Raw genomic sequence first — 25,030 nt, 5'->3', positions numbered from 1 at the left:
GTCCCTCCCTCATTCTCTCTCTCCCTGTCCCTCCCTCTTTTTCCCTCTCTGAGTGTACTAACACTGGTGCTACTTACCACCAGTCACCACATCCCTACTGATCGCATATGTACTACTAACATATGCGATCAGTACCGCAAAGAACAGCTCTTCCGATAAGAGCTGTCCTTTGCGAGCCGCTCTTCGCCGTGGACTTCCGGGTTTATGATCCGGGAGTCCATCTGCGCATGCGCAGACTGACGCGGCGGCCGTAGGGCATGCTGGGAGGGATCCGATCGGATCCCTCATAGCAGCGCGATGCGGTCGAAGTCCATAGGCTTCTATAGGGTAATGCCAGCAAAAGCTGGCGTTACCCTCCGCATCAGAGAGCCGGCGGCCAGGTGATGGTACATACGGAAAATGCAGTAAAGCCCCAAAAACGGGGCTTTTACTGCATTTTCCGTTTAGTACATCCCGGCCTCTATCTCCCTGTCCCTCCATCTTTCTCTCTCTCTATCTCCCTGTCCCTCCATCTTTCTCTCTCTCTATCTCCCTGTCCCTCCCTCTTTCTCTCTCTCTCCCTGTCCCTCCCTCTTTCTCTCTCTCTATCTCCCTCTCTCCCTCCATCCACTTCTCTCTCTCCCTTTCTCCCCTCCCTCCCGCTCTCTTTCCCCTCCCTCTCTACCCCTCTCCCTCCCTTCCCCCTGGCAATTTTATTGATGGGGCCCCCACAACTTAGTTGCCATGGGCCCCCACAAGTCTTAATCCAACCCTGATTTTAATCTGCATAAGCTGCTTGTGCATGGGAATGGGAGCATGGCCTAATGACATTGAGTGTCCGGCCACATCCCACTTTGTGGCCAGCTGCAGCTACTCTCTAGGCAAGTTTACCTAAAGCTGGGTACACACCTGAATGACACACTGATCATCCGACGGTCCTTCCGATGGTGTGATTGTGGGTCCAGGGTCGGAGCTTCCATTAGGCAGCTTTAGGCAGTTGCCTAAGGGCACCAGGACCTGAGGGGCGACCCGCTGAGGCTTTCTTGGAGAGGGGACATGGTCTTGCCTCTCCTGCTGGTGAAACCTGCTTACACCAGCAGCGGCACCCATCTACACCCGCCCCCCAGAGAAGGCAAGAAAAATACATACATACAGTGAAAGCCGCGGGAGTCAAGCTGCAGCAGCTAGGCCACCGTTCGGCCCACTGCCAATCCACCTCCAGTCTGCCAGCAGGCAGTGCCTCGGCTTCAAGAAAAGTACTGCAGCTGCCGGCACTTGTGCCCCTCTTCCCATCCAGTGCTGCTGAGTGCTGACCCCTGAGTCCACCGTGGGGCTGGTACACAGGCTGTTTCTTGAAGACATCACCCAGAGGTAGGTAGGCTGGAGAAATATACAAGTGAAGGGGGTGCCATCTGTAACTAGAAGTGTGCTTGTGTATATATATATATATATATACATATATATATATTTCTATATGGGATGCAATCGGGAAACGGCTGACGTGATACCGACAGCCGGCTTCCCGATTGCTTTATCCCGGCGTGGGTTAAATGACAGACGTCTATATCTAGATGCCTGTCATTTTCCCGACGCCGGGAGACAGGCGCCCGGCATCCCGATCGAGCGGACAGCCGTGCGGGGGGGGGGGGGGTTGGGTTTAGGGCTCCCGGGGGGAAGTTAGGGCTAGGCACCCCCCTGGGAGGGTTAGGGTTAGGCTAGGGGGAGGGAGGGTTAGGGTTAGGAACCCCGGTGGGGGACTTAGGGTTAGGCACCCCCCCCGGGGGACTTAGGTTTAGGCAGCGGGGAAGGGGCGGGTTAGGGTTAGGCACTTAGAGGGGGGATTAGGTTTAGGCACTTGGGGGGGAGGTTAGGGTTAGGCACCCCTAAGGAGGGTTAGGGTTAGGGGGTTAGGTTAGGTTAGTTTTTACTTACCTACAGACGATCGGGATTTCCAGCGCTGTCGGGCTTCCGCTCCAGGGAACTCTACTTCTGTCGGCCTGCCGCTGTCGGGATGTGAACTGCCGGCCAGAGGGCCGGCGGTATTTCATACCGATCCCTTCTATACACACATATATATATATATATATATATTCATTATATATATATATATATATAAATATTTACACAAATATATATATATATATATATACATATGTGTGTATATATATATATATATATATATATATATATACAATGTTTGTGTGTGTCTATCTATCTATGGGCCTGATACAGAGGTGGACAGTAATGCTGTAATGTGAATTTATTCTTAATGCTCCAGCCAATGTGCTGCCTACTTAGATGCCCACGGGCTGCGGCTATAAATTGCAGATTGAACATCAGCCTCACCATTGCACATTAGAGCATCCATATGGTTGTTCAGAATGTCTGACGGTATATGGCCACCGGTGTCAGTGGAACTGCGTCTCTCTCTCTCTCTATCCATTCTATCTATGTGGGTCCCAGCAGGGTGGTAACTAGGGTAGGGTAGTGCGGCCAGTGCCATGGCACAGGGCACCGCAGGGCAGGGGTCGCTGTTTGGGTCTGTCAATTTTACTGTTTATTATCATTCTCTCTTGTAGCTTCCTCTTCTTTTATCCCCAGCATCTCCTGGCCTCTCCTATCTCTTCCCTGGCCCTTCCCCATGAGGCCATGGCCCTTTTTAGGTGCACTATCTAATGTCCCTATTTAAAAAATGGAGGGGGGCTGCCAAAGCTCTCTGGCACAGGGCACCAAAAAGTCTAGTTACAGCTCTGGGTTCCCGCATACACACTGTGCAACCATTGTAAACGCGCCTGTCCACATTGCACATCGCATCGTCCCATCTGACGTGCAGCACATCAGACGGGATGATGCCATGGACAATGTACTGTATACAATGACAAGGAGTACACATTACATAATGGGCCTACAGAGTGGTCGCTGGTACCATGAAATACACAAGTATGATGCCCCATGTCATATGTCCCAGTATGCAACCGGGAAGCCGACTGCCTAAATACTGGCAGCCGGCTTCCCGACTGTCATATCCCGGCAAGGGTGAAATGCCGGGCGTCTAGATGTAGACGCCCGGCATTTCCCCGATGCCAGGGGACCGGCGCCCGGCATCCCGATCATAGGGATGCCGGGCACCGCGAGCGGACAGCCGCGCGGGGGGGTGAGGGTTAGGTTTAGGGCTGCCAGGGGGGACTTAGGGTTAGGCACCCCCCGGGAGGGTTAGGGTTATTCTAGGGGGAGGGAGGGTTAGGGTTAGGCACCCCCGGGGGGGACTTAGGGTTAGGCACACCCCCGGGGGACTTAGGTTTAGGCAGTGGGGAAGGGGGTGGTTAGGGTTAGGCACTTGGGGGGGAGGTTAGGGTTAGGCACCCTAAGGAGGGTTAGGGTTAGGGGGGTTAGGTTAGTAGATACTCACCAATCCACGATCGGGATTTACAGCGCTGTCGGGCTTCCGCTGCTCGGAGCTCTGCTGATGTCAGGCTGCCGCTGCCGGGAATCGAACCACCATACTGATTCCTATGTCCCTGGACCCGGAACTGGTTACTGATATAAATCCTTAAGTTTATAATATAATAAATTGACATTTCAATTTGAAAGTAAGACTTACAAAAGCAGAGTCTAAAGTGAAGGAAGACCCCAGGCGCAAGAAATTACCACAGGATGTCAACAAACCGACAAGCTGCAGTAGAGTCAGCCACAGACCCAGCCATGGTCAATGTTAATCCCATTTCTCTGCCATATTACTTTGGGGCTCCATGGCTCCCCACATATACTGGAGATGCCTGCAGGACAGAGTCAAGTCCCTTAGGCGAATTCAAAACAAAGATGCAAGCCATGTTTCGTCTTTATCAGCTAACTGATCAACAGCAAGTTGAAATCCTGGTTGGGCAATTAAAAGGATCTGCGCTTCGAGAGGTTACATCTTGGTCCCTTGAAGAAAAGCACACTATAGACCAAATTCTCAAAAGATTGTCTGCAACATTCAATACCAACACCATTTCAGAATTAAAAATGCGCTTTTATTCTTGCAAACAACAACCTTTGGAATCACTACGGGATTTTGCCTTGAATCTCCATGAAGTCCTACGAGCTATCCAGGAAGTAGATGAAAAGGAGATAAGAAGAGTGGATGAAACATTAATTAATCAGTTCATTGAAGGATCCAGCGATGAAAATGTGAAAACCCACCTGCGACTTCTTCGGATGCAAGTCCCTGATAGTTCATTCTTGGATTTTAAAGAGGCTGCCATAAGAGTAATAGGAACAACTCAAATTAAGGAGATGACTTTCCCAGAGATGTCAGGATATCAGGTTAAGAAACATCCACTGGATAATAATTACTCTGAAATAGGAGATACTATAATGCCAAAGAAGGCCATTGTCCAAACTGCTCAAACCATGGGACCTGATGATATCCTTGCACTAAAGGGACAAATTGAAAAGCTCACCTTGGAAATGGCTGAAATGAGTAAAGAGCTCCAGAAATTGATCCAGCGCCAGCTACCGGAGCGGCCTGAACTGAAAGGGCGTACTGGGGGATGGCAAGTTTTGCATGATTGGAGAAAAGCACCTCAAGCAAGAGGACAAAGGCCCTCTGTTTGCTTTAATACAAGTGGACATCCTATTTGTCAAAGGTGCGATCATAGTGGCCATGTGGAACGATACTGTAATTGGGAAGAACCTTTAAACACCAATGCCCCAAGGCAGGAGACTGACTCTCAGGGAGGAGCAAATGGATTAGGTTTACCCTTGGAAGCAGGACAGCCCAGTGATGTAGAACCATGTCCTGTACATCAGAACCAGATTCAAGGGATTGCTACGATCATTTCAACAGACTCTAATACACCAGATAGCACAAGAAAAGTTTTAGGCACAGTCATATGGTTCAACGTGCATCACGGATATGGATTCATAAACCGGAATGACACTAAGGAAGATGTGTTCGTACATTATACTGCCATCAAAAAAAATAACCCCAGGAAACACCTCCGCAGTGTGGGAGATGGAGAGATGGTTGAGTTCAATATTGTCCAAGGAGAGAAGGGTGTACAGGCAGCTAATGTTACAGGACCTGGTGGTGTCCCAGTTCAAGGCAGCAAATATGCAGCAGGTCGTGGACAACCCTGGCATTACCAAAACCACAGAAGGTACTATCAAGAAGGTTCTAATCAGCAGTGGCCTTACCGGAGACTCTACTATCCCTCAAACTTATGGAGGAAGCCATGTATCAGGAGAAGACAGTACTCATATGCCTCATTGCAAGATGAAACATTGGAAAGCATGGTTGGCCAAGATGTAAAGCAAGAAGGTAGACCAGTGCCACCAAACATGAATAGAGTATGCAGATCCCAATTTCTTCAAGAGCCACCTCATCAGAGCCAACCTAAAGTAGATGGCAGCCGAAAGAAACTATGCACAGTGGGTCCGAAGAAAGATGCAAAGAGAATTACAGACTTTTCCTTGGCAGAGAGGTTGGGCTCACCCAAAGCCAAGCCCCTTGATGACCCTGTAAATTGTCTAACAAGCATGTATTGGCCTGTTGCATCAGGCATAAAAATTCCTGGTAACCAAGTGTCTGTTTTCAAACCAGAAATGTTAGAATGTAATGCACCAGAGTTTGATGTCTGTAATTTGCCACAGCTCACTTTTGAACCGAGAAGATCAGAAAGAAATACAAGTGTGGTTCCGCCTCTCAGATGCAGATATTGAGAGTTCTTACTTGTTAATTTTACTGGTTTATTGTTAATTGTATGTAATAGGTAAAGAACCATAACAACTTATTAATGGACTAGTTCTGACCAAAAATTCTTCAAGAGACTTCGATGCATGGGGACATGCATCATTCCAGCAGGGGAATATGTGGTACCCCCAAAGTGGGGCATCACTTTACAGTACTGGTACAAGGAGAGAGCTAGGGCTCAGAAGAGGCACATGCCTCTATATAACAGCTATGGGATGAAAATATACTGTGGAACTATATTGGATGACTTCTGTGATTTTCAATGTTAGACAAGAGGGCGGAGTGATACAGCTCTGTGTGATTTGCCCAGTCAGAAAAAGAAGGGAAGGGTGAGACACAGGAAGAGGTTGTGGTTTTTCTTTTTCCTGCACTGGGGCTTGAAACCATGATGTATCTAAGAGACACTGATGGAGTCTAGGACTGCCTCAGCTGATGACAGGATTCCCTGGAGAGTGACTTTATGAGGGGCTGTATCAAAGAGCCATTCAGAGTGTCCCAGCCTGAAACAGAGGTCAGTTCCCAGTGGCAGACAATGGACAAGGTCTGTACCAGCACAACACCACTGACACCAAGAGATTCTATACATTATGTCTGCATGATGCCAGCTTTAGGACCAGATAAGTGCTGACTAGTTTTTGTGGAGCTGCAGCATAGGAGACATAGAGACAGTCTGTATTACAGAGTCAGCAGCATTACCACCAGTCACTAGTACAAGGACAGTCTTATCATTAGGACAGAGTCATAAAGGGAGAGCCACTGGTGAAGTGCGCTACAGATGTTTCTCTACAAAACGCCATACATCCCAGCTGCTACTTTTCCAAAGTAAAAATTAGACAAGTATCAAGCCGGCTTGCGACAATAACTAAAAGTAAATACTGCGTGCACCCACGTTTTAACTGGCCAGTGGACATTCTTCTTGTACAGTGTTATGATTATTTTTGTGGGTATATTACCTATAGTTGAGACGTTAACTATTAGTACACAGAATAATTTATAATTGTTAACTAATGTAGTAATTGGATGTATCTGTACACTAGTAGTGTTAAAGTGATATATTTGAAGTGTTTCATAATTGTGTTATAGTGTGCAATGTATTACTGTTAGCTAAGTGCCTAAGAAGCTCCAATCTTGATGTGCTCCAGTGTAATAAATCTGAGTTAATATTTTTAAACCTGAGTAATTCTTGAGTCTAGGGATTAGGATGCCTTCACCTCTCTGCCAGGGATGGGAAGAGATGACTACAGAAAGAAGCTATACTATCAGAACCACCGGACACCATTGGTGAGTGACATATGTAGCTGGGAGTTCACATTTGGCGTCTACGAACAGGATTTGCAGAGTCTAAAGTGAAGGAAGACCCCAGGCGCAAGAAATTACCACAGGATGTCAACAAACCGACAAGCTGCAGTAGAGTCAGCCACAGACCCAGCCATGGTCAATGTTAATCCCATTTCTCTGCCATATTACTTTGGGGCTCCATGGCTCCCCACATATACTGGAGATGCCTGCAGGACAGAGTCAAGTCCCTTAGGCGAATTCAAAACAAAGATGCAAGCCATGTTTCGTCTTTATCAGCTAACTGATCAACAGCAAGTTGAAATCCTGGTTGGGCAATTAAAATGATCTGCGCTTCGAGAGGTTACATCTTGGTCCCTTGAAGAAAAGCACACTATAGACCAAATTCTCAAAAGATTGTCTGCAACATTCAATACCAACACCATTTCAGAATTAAAAATGCGCTTTTATTCTTGCAAACAACAACCTTTGGAATCACTACGGGATTTTGCCTTGAATCTCCATGAAGTCCTACGAGCTATCCAGGAAGTAGATGAAAAGGAGATAAGAAGAGTGGATGAAACATTAATTAATCAGTTCATTGAAGGATCCAGCGATGAAAATGTGAAAACCCACCTGCGACTTCTTCGGATGCAAGTCCCTGATAGTTCATTCTTGGATTTTAAAGAGGCTGCCATAAGAGTAATAGGAACAACTCAAATTAAGGAGATGACTTTCCCAGAGATGTCAGGATATCAGGTTAAGAAACATCCACTGGATAATAATTACTCTGAAATAGGAGATACTATAATGCCAAAGAAGGCCATTGTCCAAACTGCTCAAACCATGGGACCTGATGATATCCTTGCACTAAAGGGACAAATTGAAAAGCTCACCTTGGAAATGGCTGAAATGAGTAAAGAGCTCCAGAAATTGATCCAGCGCCAGCTACCGGAGCGGCCTGAACTGAAAGGGCGTACTGGGGGATGGCAAGTTTTGCATGATTGGAGAAAAGCACCTCAAGCAAGAGGACAAAGGCCCTCTGTTTGCTTTAATACAAGTGGACATCCTATTTGTCAAAGGTGCGATCATAGTGGCCATGTGGAACGATACTGTAATTGGGAAGAACCTTTAAACACCAATGCCCCAAGGCAGGAGACTGACTCTCAGGGAGGAGCAAATGGATTAGGTTTACCCTTGGAAGCAGGACAGCCCAGTGATGTAGAACCATGTCCTGTACATCAGAACCAGATTCAAGGGATTGCTACGATCATTTCAACAGACTCTAATACACCAGATAGCACAAGAAAAGTTTTAGGCACAGTCATATGGTTCAACGTGCATCACGGATATGGATTCATAAACCGGAATGACACTAAGGAAGATGTGTTCGTACATTATACTGCCATCAAAAAAAATAACCCCAGGAAACACCTCCGCAGTGTGGGAGATGGAGAGATGGTTGAGTTCAATATTGTCCAAGGAGAGAAGGGTGTACAGGCAGCTAATGTTACAGGACCTGGTGGTGTCCCAGTTCAAGGCAGCAAATATGCAGCAGGTCGTGGACAACCCTGGCATTACCAAAACCACAGAAGGTACTATCAAGAAGGTTCTAATCAGCAGTGGCCTTACCGGAGACTCTACTATCCCTCAAACTTATGGAGGAAGCCATGTATCAGGAGAAGACAGTACTCATATGCCTCATTGCAAGATGAAACATTGGAAAGCATGGTTGGCCAAGATGTAAAGCAAGAAGGTAGACCAGTGCCACCAAACATGAATAGAGTATGCAGATCCCAATTTCTTCAAGAGCCACCTCATCAGAGCCAACCTAAAGTAGATGGCAGCCGAAAGAAACTATGCACAGTGGGTCCGAAGAAAGATGCAAAGAGAATTACAGACTTTTCCTTGGCAGAGAGGTTGGGCTCACCCAAAGCCAAGCCCCTTGATGACCCTGTAAATTGTCTAACAAGCATGTATTGGCCTGTTGCATCAGGCATAAAAATTCCTGGTAACCAAGTGTCTGTTTTCAAACCAGAAATGTTAGAATGTAATGCACCAGAGTTTGATGTCTGTAATTTGCCACAGCTCACTTTTGAACCGAGAAGATCAGAAAGAAATACAAGTGTGGTTCCGCCTCTCAGATGCAGATATTGAGAGTTCTTACTTGTTAATTTTACTGGTTTATTGTTAATTGTATGTAATAGGTAAAGAACCATAACAACTTATTAATGGACTAGTTCTGACCAAAAATTCTTCAAGAGACTTCGATGCATGGGGACATGCATCATTCCAGCAGGGGAATATGTGGTACCCCCAAAGTGGGGCATCACTTTACAGTACTGGTACAAGGAGAGAGCTAGGGCTCAGAAGAGGCACATGCCTCTATATAACAGCTATGGGATGAAAATATACTGTGGAACTATATTGGATGACTCCTGTGATTTTCAATGTTAGACAAGAGGGCGGAGTGATACAGCTCTGTGTGATTTGCCCAGTCAGAAAAAGAAGGGCAGGGTGAGACACAGGAAGAGGTTGTGGTTTTTCTTTTTCCTGCACTGGGGCTTGAAACCATGATGTATCTAAGAGACACTGATGGAGTCTAGGACTGCCTCAGCTGATGACAGGATTCCCTGGAGAGTGACTTTATGAGGGGCTGTATCAAAGAGCCATTCAGAGTGTCCCAGCCTGAAACAGAGGTCAGTTCTCAGTGGCAGACAATGGACCAGGTCTGTACCAGCACAACACCACTGACACCAAGAGATTCTATACATTATGTCTGCATGATGCCAGCTTCAGGACCAGATAAGTGCTGACTAGTTTTTGTGGAGCTGCAGCATAGGAGACATAGAGACAGTCTGTATTACAGAGTCAGCAGCATTACCACCAGTCACTAGTACAAGGACAGTCTTATCATTAGGACAGAGTCATAAAGGGAGAGCCACTGGTGAAGTGCGCTACAGATGTTTCTCTACAAAACGCCATACATCCCAGCTGCTACTTTTCCAAAGTAAAAATTAGACAAGTATCAAGCCGGCTTGCGACAATAACTAAAAGTAAATACTGCGTGCACCCACGTTTTAACTGGCCAGTGGACATTCTTCTTGTACAGTGTTATGATTATTTTTGTGGGTATATTACCTATAGTTGAGACGTTAACTATTAGTACACAGAATAATTTATAATTGTTAACTAATGTAGTAATTGGATGTATCTGTACACTAGTAGTGTTAAAGTGATATATTTGAAGTGTTTCATAATTGTGTTATAGTGTGCAATGTATTACTGTTAGCTAAGTGCCTAAGAAGCTCCAATCTTGATGTGCTTCAGTGTAATAAATCTGAGTTAATATTTTTAAACCTGAGTAATTCTTGAGTCTAGGGATTAGGATGCCTTCACCTCTCTGCCAGGGATGGGAAGAGATGACTACAGAAAGAAGCTATACTATCAGAACCACCGGACACCATTGGTGAGTGACATACGTAGCGGGGAGTTCACATGTCTACTGAAGGATCAGTTTGTCAGTATGAGAAACTCCAGCTGCTTGCAATGTATCAAATGCCTTTATCACACTTACTATTCACATATTATATTTAGCATTAAAATCCAGTCATTGAACTCAATGTCAAATCTTTAGCATATGGCAAAATACATAAATAAAATCTAAATGGGTAGGATATTATCTGTGTAGCACTCATATGCATTTAAGGGTTATTGTTTGGTCAAATACAGATACATTTACAAGGAGCTACAGTACGTTTGGCAAAGAGGGCAATGGCCCTTCATTAGGCTGGGGTTCTCAGCAGGAGATGGCCCCTTACTTGTTTTCATTGAATATGAAGCAGAAGTTAGTTAGTGGTTTTATTCATCTAGTGTAAAATAGGTTGGGATAAGTTTCTAGAGCTGCTGTTTGTGGCTGTGAGGTCTGTATGTGTTCTGTTATGTGACAGTGTGAGCGTAATTATGTTTTATACTTTTGGAAAATTAATTAAAGAAATATAATAATAATAATAATAATACTACAAGTACAATGTATATAAATTATAAATGTATTAATTGTTAAGTAAAAAAGAATGAGGCATAAAATAAATACAGTGTGTGTGTGAGAGAGAGAGGGAGAGAGAGAGAGAGAGAGATTGTGATAGCAGTGGCTCTAATATAGATAATCGGATACATAGTCCCACACAAGCACCAAAATAGTCTCTAATGCCAGAGGTGACTTCTCGAACTCCAGTTGCAGCTTTAATGTGAGGATCCTATAGTTTGCATAGAAACATATCTGGAAATATATATATATATATATTTTGTGATAGGATCACTGGTAAAGTGGTCTGTGGCAGGTACATTTGTCCCAGATTCCTGTCTTTTGTGTTTTAAACCCCCAGGAGAAAGTCTGCAGTGTAGCAGGCTTGAGTTTCGGCTTTTTGAAAAGCCGGTTTGGGACCTGGGGGTTGTGGGTGAGAGGAGAGGGAGGGCTCCACCCACGGCCACTCCAGGTTTTGGTTCTCGCAGCCTGGTAACCTATAGGGCTTTAGATTAACTTTAACCCCTGGGTCAGTGATGATGTCATGTTTAATGACCGAGGTTTTCCCAGGTACGTCAGAGAACAGCACCCTATTTCTAATCAGAAACTCCTTGACCTCTTGTTGTTGAATTGCCGACAGGGTTTTTGCCACTGTCACTTCGGGAACTAAGGGCCCTGGACTTACTGGAGGGTCTCGGACGGCCGACAGTACCGTTCTATCTTTCCAGGGCTTTAACAGATTTATATGGTATATCTGTTCCGGCTTTCTTTTCCCCGGCTGGCAAAACTTTGTAATTGACCTGCCCCACTCTTTCTAAGATTTCAAAGGGCCCTTGCCATTTAGCCAAAAGTTTATTTCCCACAGTGGGAACCAATACTAACACTCTGTCCCCAGGAGCAAAGCTGCGTAACCGAGCATTGCGGTTGTATACCCTCTGCTGTGCCTGTTGAGCCTGTTCCAGGTGCTCTCTCACTATCGGCACTACCGCAGCAATTCTCTCCTGCATTTGGGAAACATACTCAATCACCGTTTTGTAAGGACTAGACTGCCCCTCCCATGTCTCTTTGGCAATGTCTAGTAACCCCCTTGGGTGTCTCCCATACAACAAGTCGAAGGGTGAAAACCCGGTGGAGGACTGGGGAACTTCTCTTATGGCCAACAATAAATACGGCAATAAGTAGTCCCAATCCCTACCATCCTTGTCGACCACTTTCCTAAGCATGTGTTTTAACGTCTTGTTAAACCTCTCGACCAGCCCATCGGTTTGGGGGAGATAAACCGAAGTTCTTAACTGTTCGATTTTGAACAGGCGGCATAACTCTTTCATGACTTTGGACATAAACGGTGTACCCTGGTCAGTTAGTATCTCCTTAGGTATACCCAGCCTGCTAAAGACATGAACTAGCTCTCTGGCAATGGTCTTGGTTGACGTATTGCGCAACGGGATCGCTTCCGGGTACCTGGTAGCGTAATCCATTATGGCCAGAATATACTGGTGTCCCCTGGCAGACTTCATTAAGGGTCCAACCAAATCCATCGCTATTCTTTCAAACGGCACCTCTATGATAGGCAATGGAACTAGTGGAACCTTAAAATGTGGCCTGGGAGCATGATACTGACACTCAGGGCAGGATGCGCAAAAGTCAGATACCTCTTTATGAAGCCCGGGCCAGAAAAACCTCTGCATTATTCGCTCAGTGGTTTTCTCTACCCCTAGATGGCCTGCCATTATATGACCATGGGCCAGATCCAACACTGTTCTTCTGTAGGCTTTGGGAACTATTAGTTGTTCCACAACATCTTCCCCCTTCTTAGTCACCTGATATAACAAATCCTGCCACATTGCCATGTGGGGATAGGACAAAGGACTATCAGGGTCTACGGGTTTACCATCAACTACTTTTACATTCTCCCTGGCTTTTACCAAAGTAGGGTCATTCAACTGCTCCACGGCAAAGACCTCTCTTCTGACCTCTAAATCAGGCAGACGATCACCTGGCCCAACAACACTTCCCACCTCAATGGGAGGCACATCAGTTGGCGGGCCACCGTCACGTTCCGCATTCTCTAGTTCGCCAACCATAGTAGAAAAAGGGAATAACTCTGACTCCCTCCTCCGCTACATCGACAACCTTCTCAAATGGATTGGGTTTGTTCACCTCTGGAACAAAACGGCTTTCCCACAACTTCCAGAAGTGAGCAAAGTATCTCCCCAATATTGCATCGTACACCAGACCATGCACCAAACCCACAGAAACTATAGCAGAGCCACATGGTGTCTCGATGTTCACCTCGGCCGTAACATAATATCGAGTATCCCCATGTATGCAGGTCACACCAACAGTTTTCCCTGTATGCCTCAAGGGGTCCACCAGCTCAGCTTTTATAAGTGTCTCCAAGCTACCAGAGTCTAACAGTGCCTCTACTCGGTTGCCATCTACAGTGAGTACACACATGTGCTTATCAGTCTCAGCCTGCCGGTCAGCCGTACAGGCTATCTGTGCAAAGAAAGACCCCCTTGCGGTAGACATGAGCAGTATCACATTGCATAGGTTCAGTTGTAAGTGCACAATTAGCGGCAATATGGCCGAAGCCACCACATCGGAAACACTGAGTCATATTAATGTCTAGTCGTTTACGGGGCAAGAACCTTCCCGGCCTGGCAGGCCTGTCTCCAGGTTCTACGCCCTTAGTCTTAAGTACATCCCACCGCCCAGCACCCTTCTCCCCTGGAACAGTCTTACCAGTGTCTCTGGGAGTTCGCCGGTGCGCCATCGGGGCTCGGTGAGGCATACTCATCAGCTCCTCAGCCGCCACGTACCTCTCCACCAGCTCGACCAACTGGTCCGCGGACTTAGGGTCTGCATGGCTCACCCAGTTGCGCAGAGTCACAGGTAATGATCGCAGGTACCGGTCCATCATGACCCTTTCCACGATCTGTGGTCCCGTCAGCGTCTCGGGCTGTAGCCATTTTGAGGACAGATGGACGAGGTCATGCATCTGTGAACGTGGAGGCTTGTCCATATGGAACTCCCAGTGGTGGACCCGTTGGGCACGAACAAAGATGGTGACTCCCAAGCGAGTTAGGATCTCCTGTTTTAGTTTTTTATAGTCCTTGGCATCAGCCAGGCATAAGTCGAAATATGCTTTTTGTGGCTCCCCAGACAAAAAAGGTGCCACCAGACTTGCCCACTGCTCCTTGGGCCAACTCTCCCTTTCGGCCGTTCTTTCAAATGCGGCGAGATAGGCCTCCACATCATCGCCCAAAGTCATCTTTTGGAGGAAGTGACTGGCGTGTACAGAGTGAGTGGTGGTGGGAGGACCAGTAGTAACATCTCTGGGCCGGGCGACCAGGTGCTGTACCACCTCTCTTATGGCCTGGCTGTTTTCCGCTAAGGCCTGGCGGGTTTCCTCGATGGCGACCTGTTGTTGCCTCTGGGCTGTCTCCAATGCCAACAGTTGCACCCTGGTGGATTCCTGCTGAGCCCTGGTAGATTCCTGATGAGCTGCTGTAGCTTCCTGCTGAGCCCTGGTAGATTCCTGCTGAGCTGCTGTAGCTTGGAGCAAGGCCTTCACAATTTCCTCCATTTTGTCCTGGGGTGTAGGTTGGAAGCTGAACCTTGCCTCTCTGAGCATTGGCTGACACCTCCTCTATGGGACTCCAAGGATACAGTGTTATTTCCACACTCACAAATTGGGTGTCTGTCCCTTTAATTTTTAAATGGAAACTTTTCCTCTTGCTGCAACTTCAGTGTGTGTGTTGGTGCCCGCATTCTCCACCATATTGTGACACAGTTAGGTTAGGGGGTCCCTCTCCTGGGTAGAGGACTCCTTCCTTACACACACAGCAGCTGGGAAGCAGCACACCAGTCTGGATGCAAGTACAAGCAGTGTTGGACTCCATCTATAAGGCAGGTTTGACAGCCAACCCAAAAAAGTATTGTCTAGGCATGGAGGAAGTAAAATATCTGGGATACACCATTGGCAGAGGCCTGATAAAGCCTCAGCTCAATAAAGTTGATGCCATACAAAACTGGCCACGGCCTCTGAATAAGAAGCAGGTGAGAGCCTTCTTGGGAATTACGGGGTACTACAGGAGGTTTATACCCAACTTTGCCACCATGGCAGTCCCACTGACTGACCTGACCAAAGGCAAACAAAAAGTCATGGTAGAATGGAGTAATGAGGCAGAGAAAGCTTTTCAGGAGTTGAAAGTAGCGTTGTGTTCCCAACCAGTCCTGATGACTCCTAATTTTGAAAGGGAATTCATAGTACAAACCGATGCATCAGAAGTAGGTATAGGAGCGGTCCTGTCCCAGAACAAGGAGGGTGAGGAACACCCTATTTTCTATCTTAGCAGAAAGTTGAATGTACATGAGAGAAACTATGCCACAGTGGAGAAGGAGGCGTTGGCCATAAAGTGGGCGTTAGAGGCTCTCAGGTACTACTTGGTCGGAAGAAAGTTCAAATTGATCACTGACCATGCCCCTCTGAAGTGGATGTCTGAAAATAAGGACAGTAATGCGAGAATTACAAGATGGTTCTTGGCGTTACAAACTTTTAAGTTTTCAGTGGAACACAGGCCAGGAAGCCAGCTGGCCAATGCTGACGCATTGTCACGCGTTCATTGTTTGGGGGCTTCAGTTGTTCCGCCCCACAGGTCGAAACAAACGGGGGGGATATGTGATAGGATCACTGGTAAAGTGGTCTGTGGCAGGTACATTTGTCCCAGATTCCTGTCTTTTGTGTTTTAAACCCCCAGGAGAAAGTCTGCAGTGTAGCAGGCTTGAGTTTCGGCTTTTTGAAAAGCCGGTTTGGGACCTGGGGGTTGTGGGTATGAGGAGAGGGAGGGCTCCACCCATGGCCACTCCAGGTTTTGGTTCTCTCCGCCTGGTAACAGGCTTGTTAGTTTTCCACCTGAGAGTGGCCAATATAAGCCTAGTGTGTTTAGGGCTGATTGTCTCACCTGGGAGAGCAGGCAGGGAGTTTGCTCAGAGACACTTGGATACCTAACTGTGAGTGCTGTGCTGTGCTTTTGATGCTGGCGAGGGCATTAGGCCCTGCCAGGTTCTGGTAGTGAGGGAACTACCTGTGAAGTTAGTGCCCCGACAGGGCTAGGATTTATATTTATGTTTTCTTTATGTTTCTGACATTGTCCAATAAAGACTGGCGCCGACCAGCTTGTACTTGCATCCAGACTGGTGTGCTGCTTCCCAGCTGCTGTGTGTGTAAGGAAGGAGTCCTCTACCCAGGAGAGGGACCCCCTAACCTAACTGTGTCACAATATATATATATATATATATATATATATATATATATATATAGTCAGGTGCATAAATATTGGGACATTGACAGAATTTTCATATTTTGGCCTCTATTCACCACCACAATGGCTTTGAAATGAAACAAACAAGATGTGCTTTAACTGCAGACTTTCAGATTTAATTTGAGTGTAATTACATCCAAATCAGGTGAATGGTGTAAGAATTACAATGGTTTCTATATGTGCCTCCCACTTTTTAAGGGGCCAAAAGTAATGGGACAAACTAAACAATCCTAAATCTAACTTTCACTTTTTATTACTTTGTTGCAAATCCTTTGGAGGCAATTACAGCCTGAAGTCTGGAACGCATAGACATCACCAGACACTGGGTTTCATCCCTGGTGATGCTCTGCCAGGCCTCTACTGCAAATGTCTTCAGTTCCTGCTTGTTCTTGGGGCATTTTCCCTTTGGTTTTGTCTTCATCAAGTGAAATGCATTCTCAATCGGATTCAGGTCAGGGATTGACTTGGCCATTGCATAACATTCCACTTTTTAGCCTTAAAAAACTCTTTGGTTGCTTTTGCAGTATGCTTCGGGTCATTGTCCATCTGCACTGTGAAGCGTCGTCCAATGAGTTCTGAAGCATTTGACTGAATATGAGCATATAATATTGCCCGAAACACTTCAGAATTCATTCTGCTGCTTTTGTCAGCAGTCACATCATCAATAAATACAAGGGAACCAGTTCCATTGGTAGCTATACATGCCCACGCCATGACACTACCAGCACTATGCTTTACTGATGAGGTGGTATGTTTTGGATCATGAGCCGTTCCTTTCCTTCTCCATACTCTTCTCTTCCCATCACTCTGGTACAAGTTGATCTTTGTCTCATCTGTCCATAAGATGTTGTTCCAGAACTGTAATGGCTTTTTTAGATGTTGTTTGGCAAACTCTAATCTGGTCTTCCTGTTTTTGTGGCTCACCAATGGTTTACATCTTGTGGTGAACCCTCTATAGCCACTCTTCTGAAGTCTTCTCTTGATTGTTGACTTTGACACATATACACCTACCTCCAGGAGAGTGTTCTTGATTTGGTCAACTGTTGTGAAGGGGTTTTTCTTCACCAGGGAAATAATTCTTCTGTCATCCACCACAGTTGTTTTCCATGGTCTTCCGGGTCTTTTGGTGTTGCTGAGCTCTTCGGTGCGTTATTTCTTTTTAAGAATGTTCCAAACAGTTGATTTGGCCACACCTAATGTTTTTGCTATCTCTCTGATGGGTTTGTTTTGATTTTTCAGCCTAATGATGGCTTGCTTCACTGATAGTGACAGCTCTTTGGATCTCATATTGAGAGTCGACAGCAAGTGATTCCAAATGCAAATGTCACACCTAAAATCAACTCCAGACGTTTTACCTATTTAATTGATAATGAAATAATGAGTGAATAGCCCACACCTGTCCATGAAATAGCTTTTGAGTTGATAGTCCCATTACTTTTGGCCCCTTAAAAAGTGGGAGGCAGACATAGAAGCCGTTGTAATTCCTACACCGTTCACCTGATTTGGATGTAATTACCCTCAAATTAAATCTGAAAGTCTGCAGTTAAAGCACATCATGTTTGTTTCATTTCAAAGCCATTGTGGCGGTGAATAGAGGCCAAAATATGAAAATTCTGTCAATGTCCCAATATTTATGCACTTGACTGTATATATATATATATTTCTTTTTTGCCTACAAAGCTTTAGTGAATAGCCATAAAGTATATTATCTTCAGAAATGGATAAGACATCTAGCTTTTCCCAGGCTCCAATGATATGTACGATGGAAATAAGAACATATGGTGTAATACATTTAAAATAATTTATTACACACACATAAAAACATACATCTGAGAATAACATGTAGAGCTAATGTGGACATCAGCAATGGAACAGCAAAGTAGATGGAAACATTTCAACAGGAGTCCAACATCAACATCCAGGATAGATGTCTATATCTAATATAGGGGGAGATTTAATAAAGCTTGGAGAGAGATAAAATTGGAGATAAATAACCAATCAGCTATTAACTGTCACTTTCCAGGCTGTGTTTGACAGTTAGGAGCTGATTGGTTGGTGCTATTTATCTCCAATTTTATCTCTCTCCAGGCTTTATTAACTCTCCCCATAAGTGGCTGATTCAGTAGCGTGCAATGCTGAATGCATATTCACGTTTTTCAGGAATCCTCGCGTGCGCAGGACCTGTTATGTTTATGTGCAGAACGGGTCCTGCGTGATCACACAGAGCCCCTGCTATGCCCCTGGCTGATTGACAGAGTGCGGGTGCGGGGACGGCGTGTGTTCCCGAAAATGGGGACGTGTTGCCCCCGTTTTCCAGGAGCGTCAAGGCCTGGGGCTGCGTCAATGGATGCAGTTTTCTGGCCTCACAAACCAGTCAGCCAGCCTGCGCAAGCTGTGGCTTACTCAGCTGGCCGGCGCTGTCCACCACCTGCAATCTCTGTCAAAGTGCTGGGATCGCAAATGCAATGTCAGACACCTCTTGCTGCATTTGCATATTTATTTGCAAGGACGGAATTGCAAAGCTGCTTGTGTGCAATACTGTCCACTACTGAATCACCCTCTAAGATAACAAATTACATTTAGTCACTTACTCATCTTCTGCTCCACATCCCTCTCAGCAGCCAAGAAACTACAAAAGAACACATATAACTTATTTTTACAATAATAACAATGTATGTTACATGAACTTACCTTTTCCTTTCCAGAGAGCATTTGTCAGAAGAGACGTCTGCTTTTCCATCCCGGGGAAATAAAGCTAATTCTTTGCAACAATTTTGTTCATTACTTGTGGCTAAGTATAGCAGCATTAAGGTTTTGTAGGGGAATGTGCCTCTCTGAGAAAGGGGTCATTTGGGAAGGGGAAACAACCTTTAACATATCCACATTACTTCACTATAAAGAACCTGTTAAGTCACCAGGTATAGTAGCTTTTTGGCTCACCACAATATACTTTTATTCTATTCTTTAAATAATTAGCTTTTTTCTATCTAATGGATATTTTTATTTCTGAAATAATAAAGGTCAATGTATTAATACCATGTTGATATTATTGATTTACTGATATATGTGTGCACAGCAACAAACAACTCTCAAATTCCATGGCTGTCAGTGAATGCTGGAACTTGGAGAACCAAAAGTGCCAGCATTTCCTGGAACCCTGAACCCACTTTCTTCCTCTAAAAAAAAACACTATAAAAAGGATAGCAATGGATTAGAAATAATGTGATACCGTCTGTGCTTTACAAATGTGCTTTGACAACAAAGCTAGTTTTCCTAAACACACAAAAAAACCACATGTAGTGTAGACTGTCCCAGTATCTCATCACTGCCCACTATCCTGATTTAAATCTTACATTTAATTAAAAAAAACAAAAACAATATAAGCTATGGTACTGTTACAATTTAAAAAGATAAAAGTGCAGCTGGTCAGTGTGGGAAAAATTGCTAAACCCATTAAACCAACCAAAAATATATAAATACAAAACCAGTGCTTGACAGGAAAACAATTCTAACCACAGAATAAATTAGTAAATACATTTTTAAAATTAAATACAAACTTTGACCTGACAAATGAATTCTGACAGAGTAATTTGTAATAAATTTTAACAACATAGGCCCTGATTCAGACCCACTCGCGAGCGGCTGTCCGCTCGCAAGTGGGTCGATGGTCTGTACTGCGCATGCGCACGACGGAGGGAGCTCCATCGTGCACATGCACGAGACGCGACGAGCGAAGGACTTTCCTTCGCTCGTAGTGTCTGATCAAAGGGGGCGTGCTGTCGATGTTGATTGACAGCACGCCCCCTTTGGTGGGCGTGCCGGGGGCGTGCCTGCCAGACGGAGGCGTTCCCAAGAGAGAGCCAAAACCACTCCTGGCCTTGCGGTTGAGAAACTCAACCGCAGGCTTCTGCTCGCAGTGGCGATGGTCGCGATGGTCAAGACCATCGCGACCATCATCCTGCACGCTCGTATATGCTGTGGGTGGTGACCCACAGCTATACGAGCGTCCAGGAGGACGCTCCATATTTATGGAGGTGGGCCCTGATTCAGAGCGAGCGCTCTGGTCAGAGCGTCCGGCTCTGAATCAGGGCCATAGTTACAAATTTTTTCTATGGCTAAGCCAAAAATTATGTTGTTCCAATTTGGTCAATGTGGCCAAATCGGAACGACAAATCGTGCAGTGTGTATGCTTGATATGCGAACTCTCACGGTCACATGCAACAACGTCAGATTTGATGTTGTGCACATCAAACCTGACGATACCTTGAAGATCCATGCAGTTTAATAAGGGATGGAACGTTAAGTCGATACACACTAGATGCTGTGTGTACAGAGCCGATGGCAGATGCGACAGACGACATATCGTGCGGTCCGTACACCCCACAAAATTTGGTGAATGACTGCACAATGTCTTCCCCCGCCACATCCAAATGCATGGGATCGTCAGTCACATCTTCAGATCGAGCATGTGCAGTGACTGTGTTTTATAGCAATAGGCTGCACAGCCCCTGCACCACACTGAGGAGGAAGTGTAATGTGCAGTGTTTTAACTTAAAGACCACACATTACATCTCCTCCTCTGTGCGGTGCAGGGGCTGTGCAGCCTATTGCTATAAAGCACAGCCCTTGACCGTCCGTGACCGCTGCACCTTTCAAATATTTGTGAGGGGTGAGCCTCCCCCTTGCCCCCTCCATTCTGATGCCTATAGTATAATTACAATATAGTGCATTGGTAGGCAAAATGTGGCCAGCAAGGCAGTAAGTGCTGGCTGGATGATGCTGCATAATCTGCACTGTTACTGGTGCCCGAGGCCTGCCTAGCACTGCATGCCCACATAACATTGATTAAATTCAATATAATCTACAGCTCCTGATAGCCCTTGCTGCTAACATTCTTGTAACATTAATTTATTAGTAAAGTGCAATGAATCAAAAAGTGGTGCATGATAGAATTGTTCTTGGGACCTCCACCCACAAGCATTGTTGTATACTAAAAAGACAAGCACAGTTTTACAAACCAAGCACTTCAGCAACAGAGACTGTCAATTTTGTTGCTGAAGTGCTTGGTTTGTTTGGGGCCTCACAAATGGGTGCAGTGAGGGCCCCCCTGGACCTGGGCGCCCATGTGCACCGCACACCCTGCACCCATCATAGATACATTCCTAGTTGTAATACTATTATGGCTGGCAGCAGCCACAACACTAGTACTGGGTTGCTGCTCCTGTTCTTCTAGCGACCAATCCATGATTGGTTTTATTTTTGACACCAGCTATGAAATAATTTATATACACTTGAGAATTGTTTTGGGGTGCAGATTAAGGGTGGGACACAACCACACACACCGTCGCTTACACTGGAAGGATAACACACTATGCACATTTTTTTTGCATTAATGGCTTTGTTTTTTTACACAAAGAAAAACACTGGCAGTTGTTTGCACATACAGTACTTGGAGGAATAGGTCTTTGTGAGAATTGTTTTGAGGTGCAGATTAAGGGTGGGACACAACCACACACACACTGTTGCTTACACTGGAAGGATAACACACTATGCAAATTTTTTTGCACTAATGGCTTCACAAAATACTGGCAATTGTTGTCACGGACTTGAAGGAATAGGTCTAAACCTAACTCCACCTACCCTAATGCTAATGGCAACCCTGATGTTACCCTGATGACGTGCTAAAGCGTTTCTTTTTCAACACAGTGCTCCAGCCCACAGTCCCACACCCTCTCCCTCCACTCTCCTTTGTGAAATGGCGCCCGATCATGAGAGAAGGACTTTTATATGCAATCCAAAACACACGAGATCCGACGCCAGAGAGATGATATTTTGCCTAGTTTTGGGATCTGAACTTGGTAGGTAGACCCAAGCCGGGACTCGGAATTACTCCTGAGATTTCATATAAAAAATATTGGAATAATACAAAGAAGATAATTATAACTTATAAACATCTTCGTTTATTGTAATAATTTTTATAGTGAACACTCACCAGCTTTGTGGAGCTCCCTGGGACTGCAGGAAGACAAGAGATGAGGAAGCAACAGCTCAGCCTCGCTTCTCTATAGTCAGAAACTGCTTGCAGAGCTGGGGGCAGGGCCACACCACGGGCAGTAAGCTGCACAGAAAGAGAGCTAATAGAGGCATGCCTCTGAGTATAGGGACGTGTCTTGAGCACTGATGGACACCTTGGATCTGTCATGTGACCAGGAAGTGCACTGCAGTATTTAGAGATCAGATCTCGGTCAGCAGCAGCAGTGATGCAGTGATGCAGGTAGGAGAATCACAGTGAGTAGATAGTGAGACAGGCTTCCAGGACTCAGACCCATCTCCATGTGTGCCTCCGCAGCCACTGACCTTACTGCACGTTACTGATGCTCAGTGTAAAAATATGCAACTATGCATTAGTTTCACAATTAGCAAGATTATAGATTTTTTTTCTATTCTATGCTATAAACGAGGGCCCCTGGATCCAGGGGGGGCCCGCACCATACACCGTGCACCCATATTGTCTAATACTTACCTCTCAGAGGTCCCACGTCGGGTGTCTCAGCCCTGCACAAAACGCCAGAAAATGGTAATTTTGTTGGTGTTTTGCGCATGCGTACTGTGGAAATCGCTGGATAAATGGTGGCCGTGCCATTCCCCCAGTGACCTGTGCATGTGCAGTAAACTCTGGGCACAGACTGATGCTGCGGTCGATGGTCAGACGCGTCAGTCTGCTGCCAGCCGCCGGGGAGAGAGGAGGGGGCCAGCAGATTTGCAAGTTTGGAATCAGATTTCCGGATGCTGCCCATCTGGGATTACTGAACCTTGAGAATCCGGACAGATTTCTAATGTCCAGACTTATTACCCAGTAAGAAGAAGATGATCAAGGGAGAATGGTCTAGGAGCAGAGGAGGAGGCGGCCGGGACTAGAAGAGGATGCGGCCAGGAATAGAGCAGGAGGCAACCTGGACCTGAGTTGGAGACAACTGGGACCATTGCAGGATGTGGCTGGGAACAGAGCAGGAGGCATCTGGAAACAGAGGGGGCCATCTGATTTGTCAGATTTCCGGACGCTGCTAGTCCGTAATTGCTAAACCTTCGGACTTCGAACAGATGTCCTAATTTCCGGACTATCCAGAAGAATCCCGGATAGGTGACAACACTGTGCATATGCATAAAAGCTGAAGGCAGCAGCATATTCATCATGGCTCTTTATAAACTCCTCACAGCAGCATTGTAGCCTCATTCTCAGCTCTTAGAAATAAATGCCCCTGTGGAATGGTTGTGTGGAATCGGTATGAAATACCATCGGCTGCATGGGCGGCGGTTCGATTCTTTGCAGCGCCTGGCCGACCAAAGCAGAGTTCCCGGCAGCGGAAGCCCGACAGCGCTCGAAATCCCGATCGTCGATAGGTAAGTATTGACTAACCTAACCCCCTAACCCTCCTTAGGGGTGCCTAACCCTAACCTCCCCCCTCAAGTGCCTAACCCTAAACCCTGTCCGTTCGCGGTGCCCGGCATCCCTTCGATCAGGATGCCTGGCGCCGGTCTCCCGGTGTCGGGGAAATGTCAGGCGTCTACATCTAGACGCATGGCATTTCACCCTCGCAGGATATGACAGTCGGGAGGCCGGCTGCCGATTGTATACCGGTTGTGTGCAGTGATGAGGCACAAAATAGAGCTTAGCATATGTGCCTAAAATATGCATTTTATAACAGAAAATAACTAATTTCATGAATAAATCTTCAACCTGTGACATTATTTATAAAAATTTTGAAACTTAAAAGCTGCACAATATCAAACAGCTTTGTTTTCTTTTAAATGGAAAGAGGTTGGCATGAGGTGCATGCTTAATGGGATTTGTGCAAAAAATCCTGGACAATGCAGTAGATCATATGGGAGTTTCAGGAGCATTCACACATTGCTGTAGCTCTGATTATCATAAATTATTGAAGTGACATTAAAAACATTGAGAAAGTGAAATATTTTGAAAGCCGTTGCTTTCACAATTTAACACTTTTAGAGTTTAAAAGCTCTTCACAACTTATTTTTAATGGCGTGGTCTAATTAAATTGGGAATTTATCTTTTGGATGTCATGTTATGTAATAAAATAAAGATTTAATATGCAAATATGACAGGAATGTGATGCAATATGACACAAATCTGTAGCAGGCTTTTACAGTATACCTAAGCCCAAAACATTAAAATGTTAACTGTGACCTTTTCAGCAATTTAACATGCCATCATACACAGATGTAGTTAATTTATATAGCCTATGTGTTACAGTATGCTCTCTTTATGTTAAGTCCTATGAATATTTTTTTCTTCACAAAAATCACTGTGGGAGGCTATAAAAAGAGTGTTGGTAGTTCCCATTTTTCCTTATTTAGATTTTTTCAGCCTGCTATTAGTGAATTATGATTAGTAATTTATGATTCTACCATGGTAACCACAGTCTCATTGCACATAATGTAGTGAGCAAAAAGGCGTTGGAACGCCTTTTTGAGCTCTGTCTGTGCTGTTACATCAGCCATTTCTCGCTCTACCATGACATGACATGGTGAGAGTTATGAGCCTCCCACAGACTCACAAATTTGTTTGCCATCCAGAATGATTTTTAAAGAGATTAAACATTTGTAGAAGAATAGGTGAGAACACTAAACAGGGAGTTCGGAAAGTCCCCGAGCAGTGACTGTGTGCTA

At 45.5% G+C, this 25,030-nt stretch overlaps 1 protein-coding gene and 1 pseudogene across 1 annotated transcript; both read left to right on the top strand.

Moving 5' to 3' along the window:
• Positions 1-3,633: 3,633 nt before the first annotated feature.
• On the top strand, positions 3,634-5,682 carry LOC148435793 (uncharacterized). Its single transcript, XM_088465485.1, has 2 exons — positions 3,634-4,501; positions 4,715-5,682. The coding sequence occupies exons 1-2, from the start codon at positions 3,634-3,636 to the stop codon at positions 5,680-5,682; spliced, it is 1,836 nt and encodes a 611-aa protein (XP_088321611.1).
• Positions 5,683-7,096: 1,414 nt separating this feature from the next.
• Positions 7,097-9,145, top strand: LOC148435792 (uncharacterized; annotated as a pseudogene).
• The last annotated feature ends 15,885 nt before the right edge of the window (positions 9,146-25,030 follow it).

The sequence above is a fragment of the Taudactylus pleione genome, unplaced genomic scaffold (genome assembly GCF_031769625.1).
Source record: "Taudactylus pleione unplaced genomic scaffold, aTauple2 ptg001990l, whole genome shotgun sequence".
Taxonomy (NCBI): Eukaryota; Metazoa; Chordata; class Amphibia; order Anura; family Myobatrachidae; genus Taudactylus; species Taudactylus pleione.
Note: the sequence above shows the minus strand (reverse complement) of the source record. Positions and strands in the feature narration are given on the sequence as shown.

Coding starts and splice junctions, on each gene's coding strand:
- LOC148435793 (XM_088465485.1), top strand. CDS start 3,634: ATGTCAACAAACCGACAAGCTGCAGTAGAGTCAGCCACAGACCCAGCC. Junction 4,502..4,714: donor GCGGCCTGAACTGAAAGGGC/GTACTGGGGGAT, acceptor CAAATGGATTAG/GTTTACCCTTGGAAGCAGGA.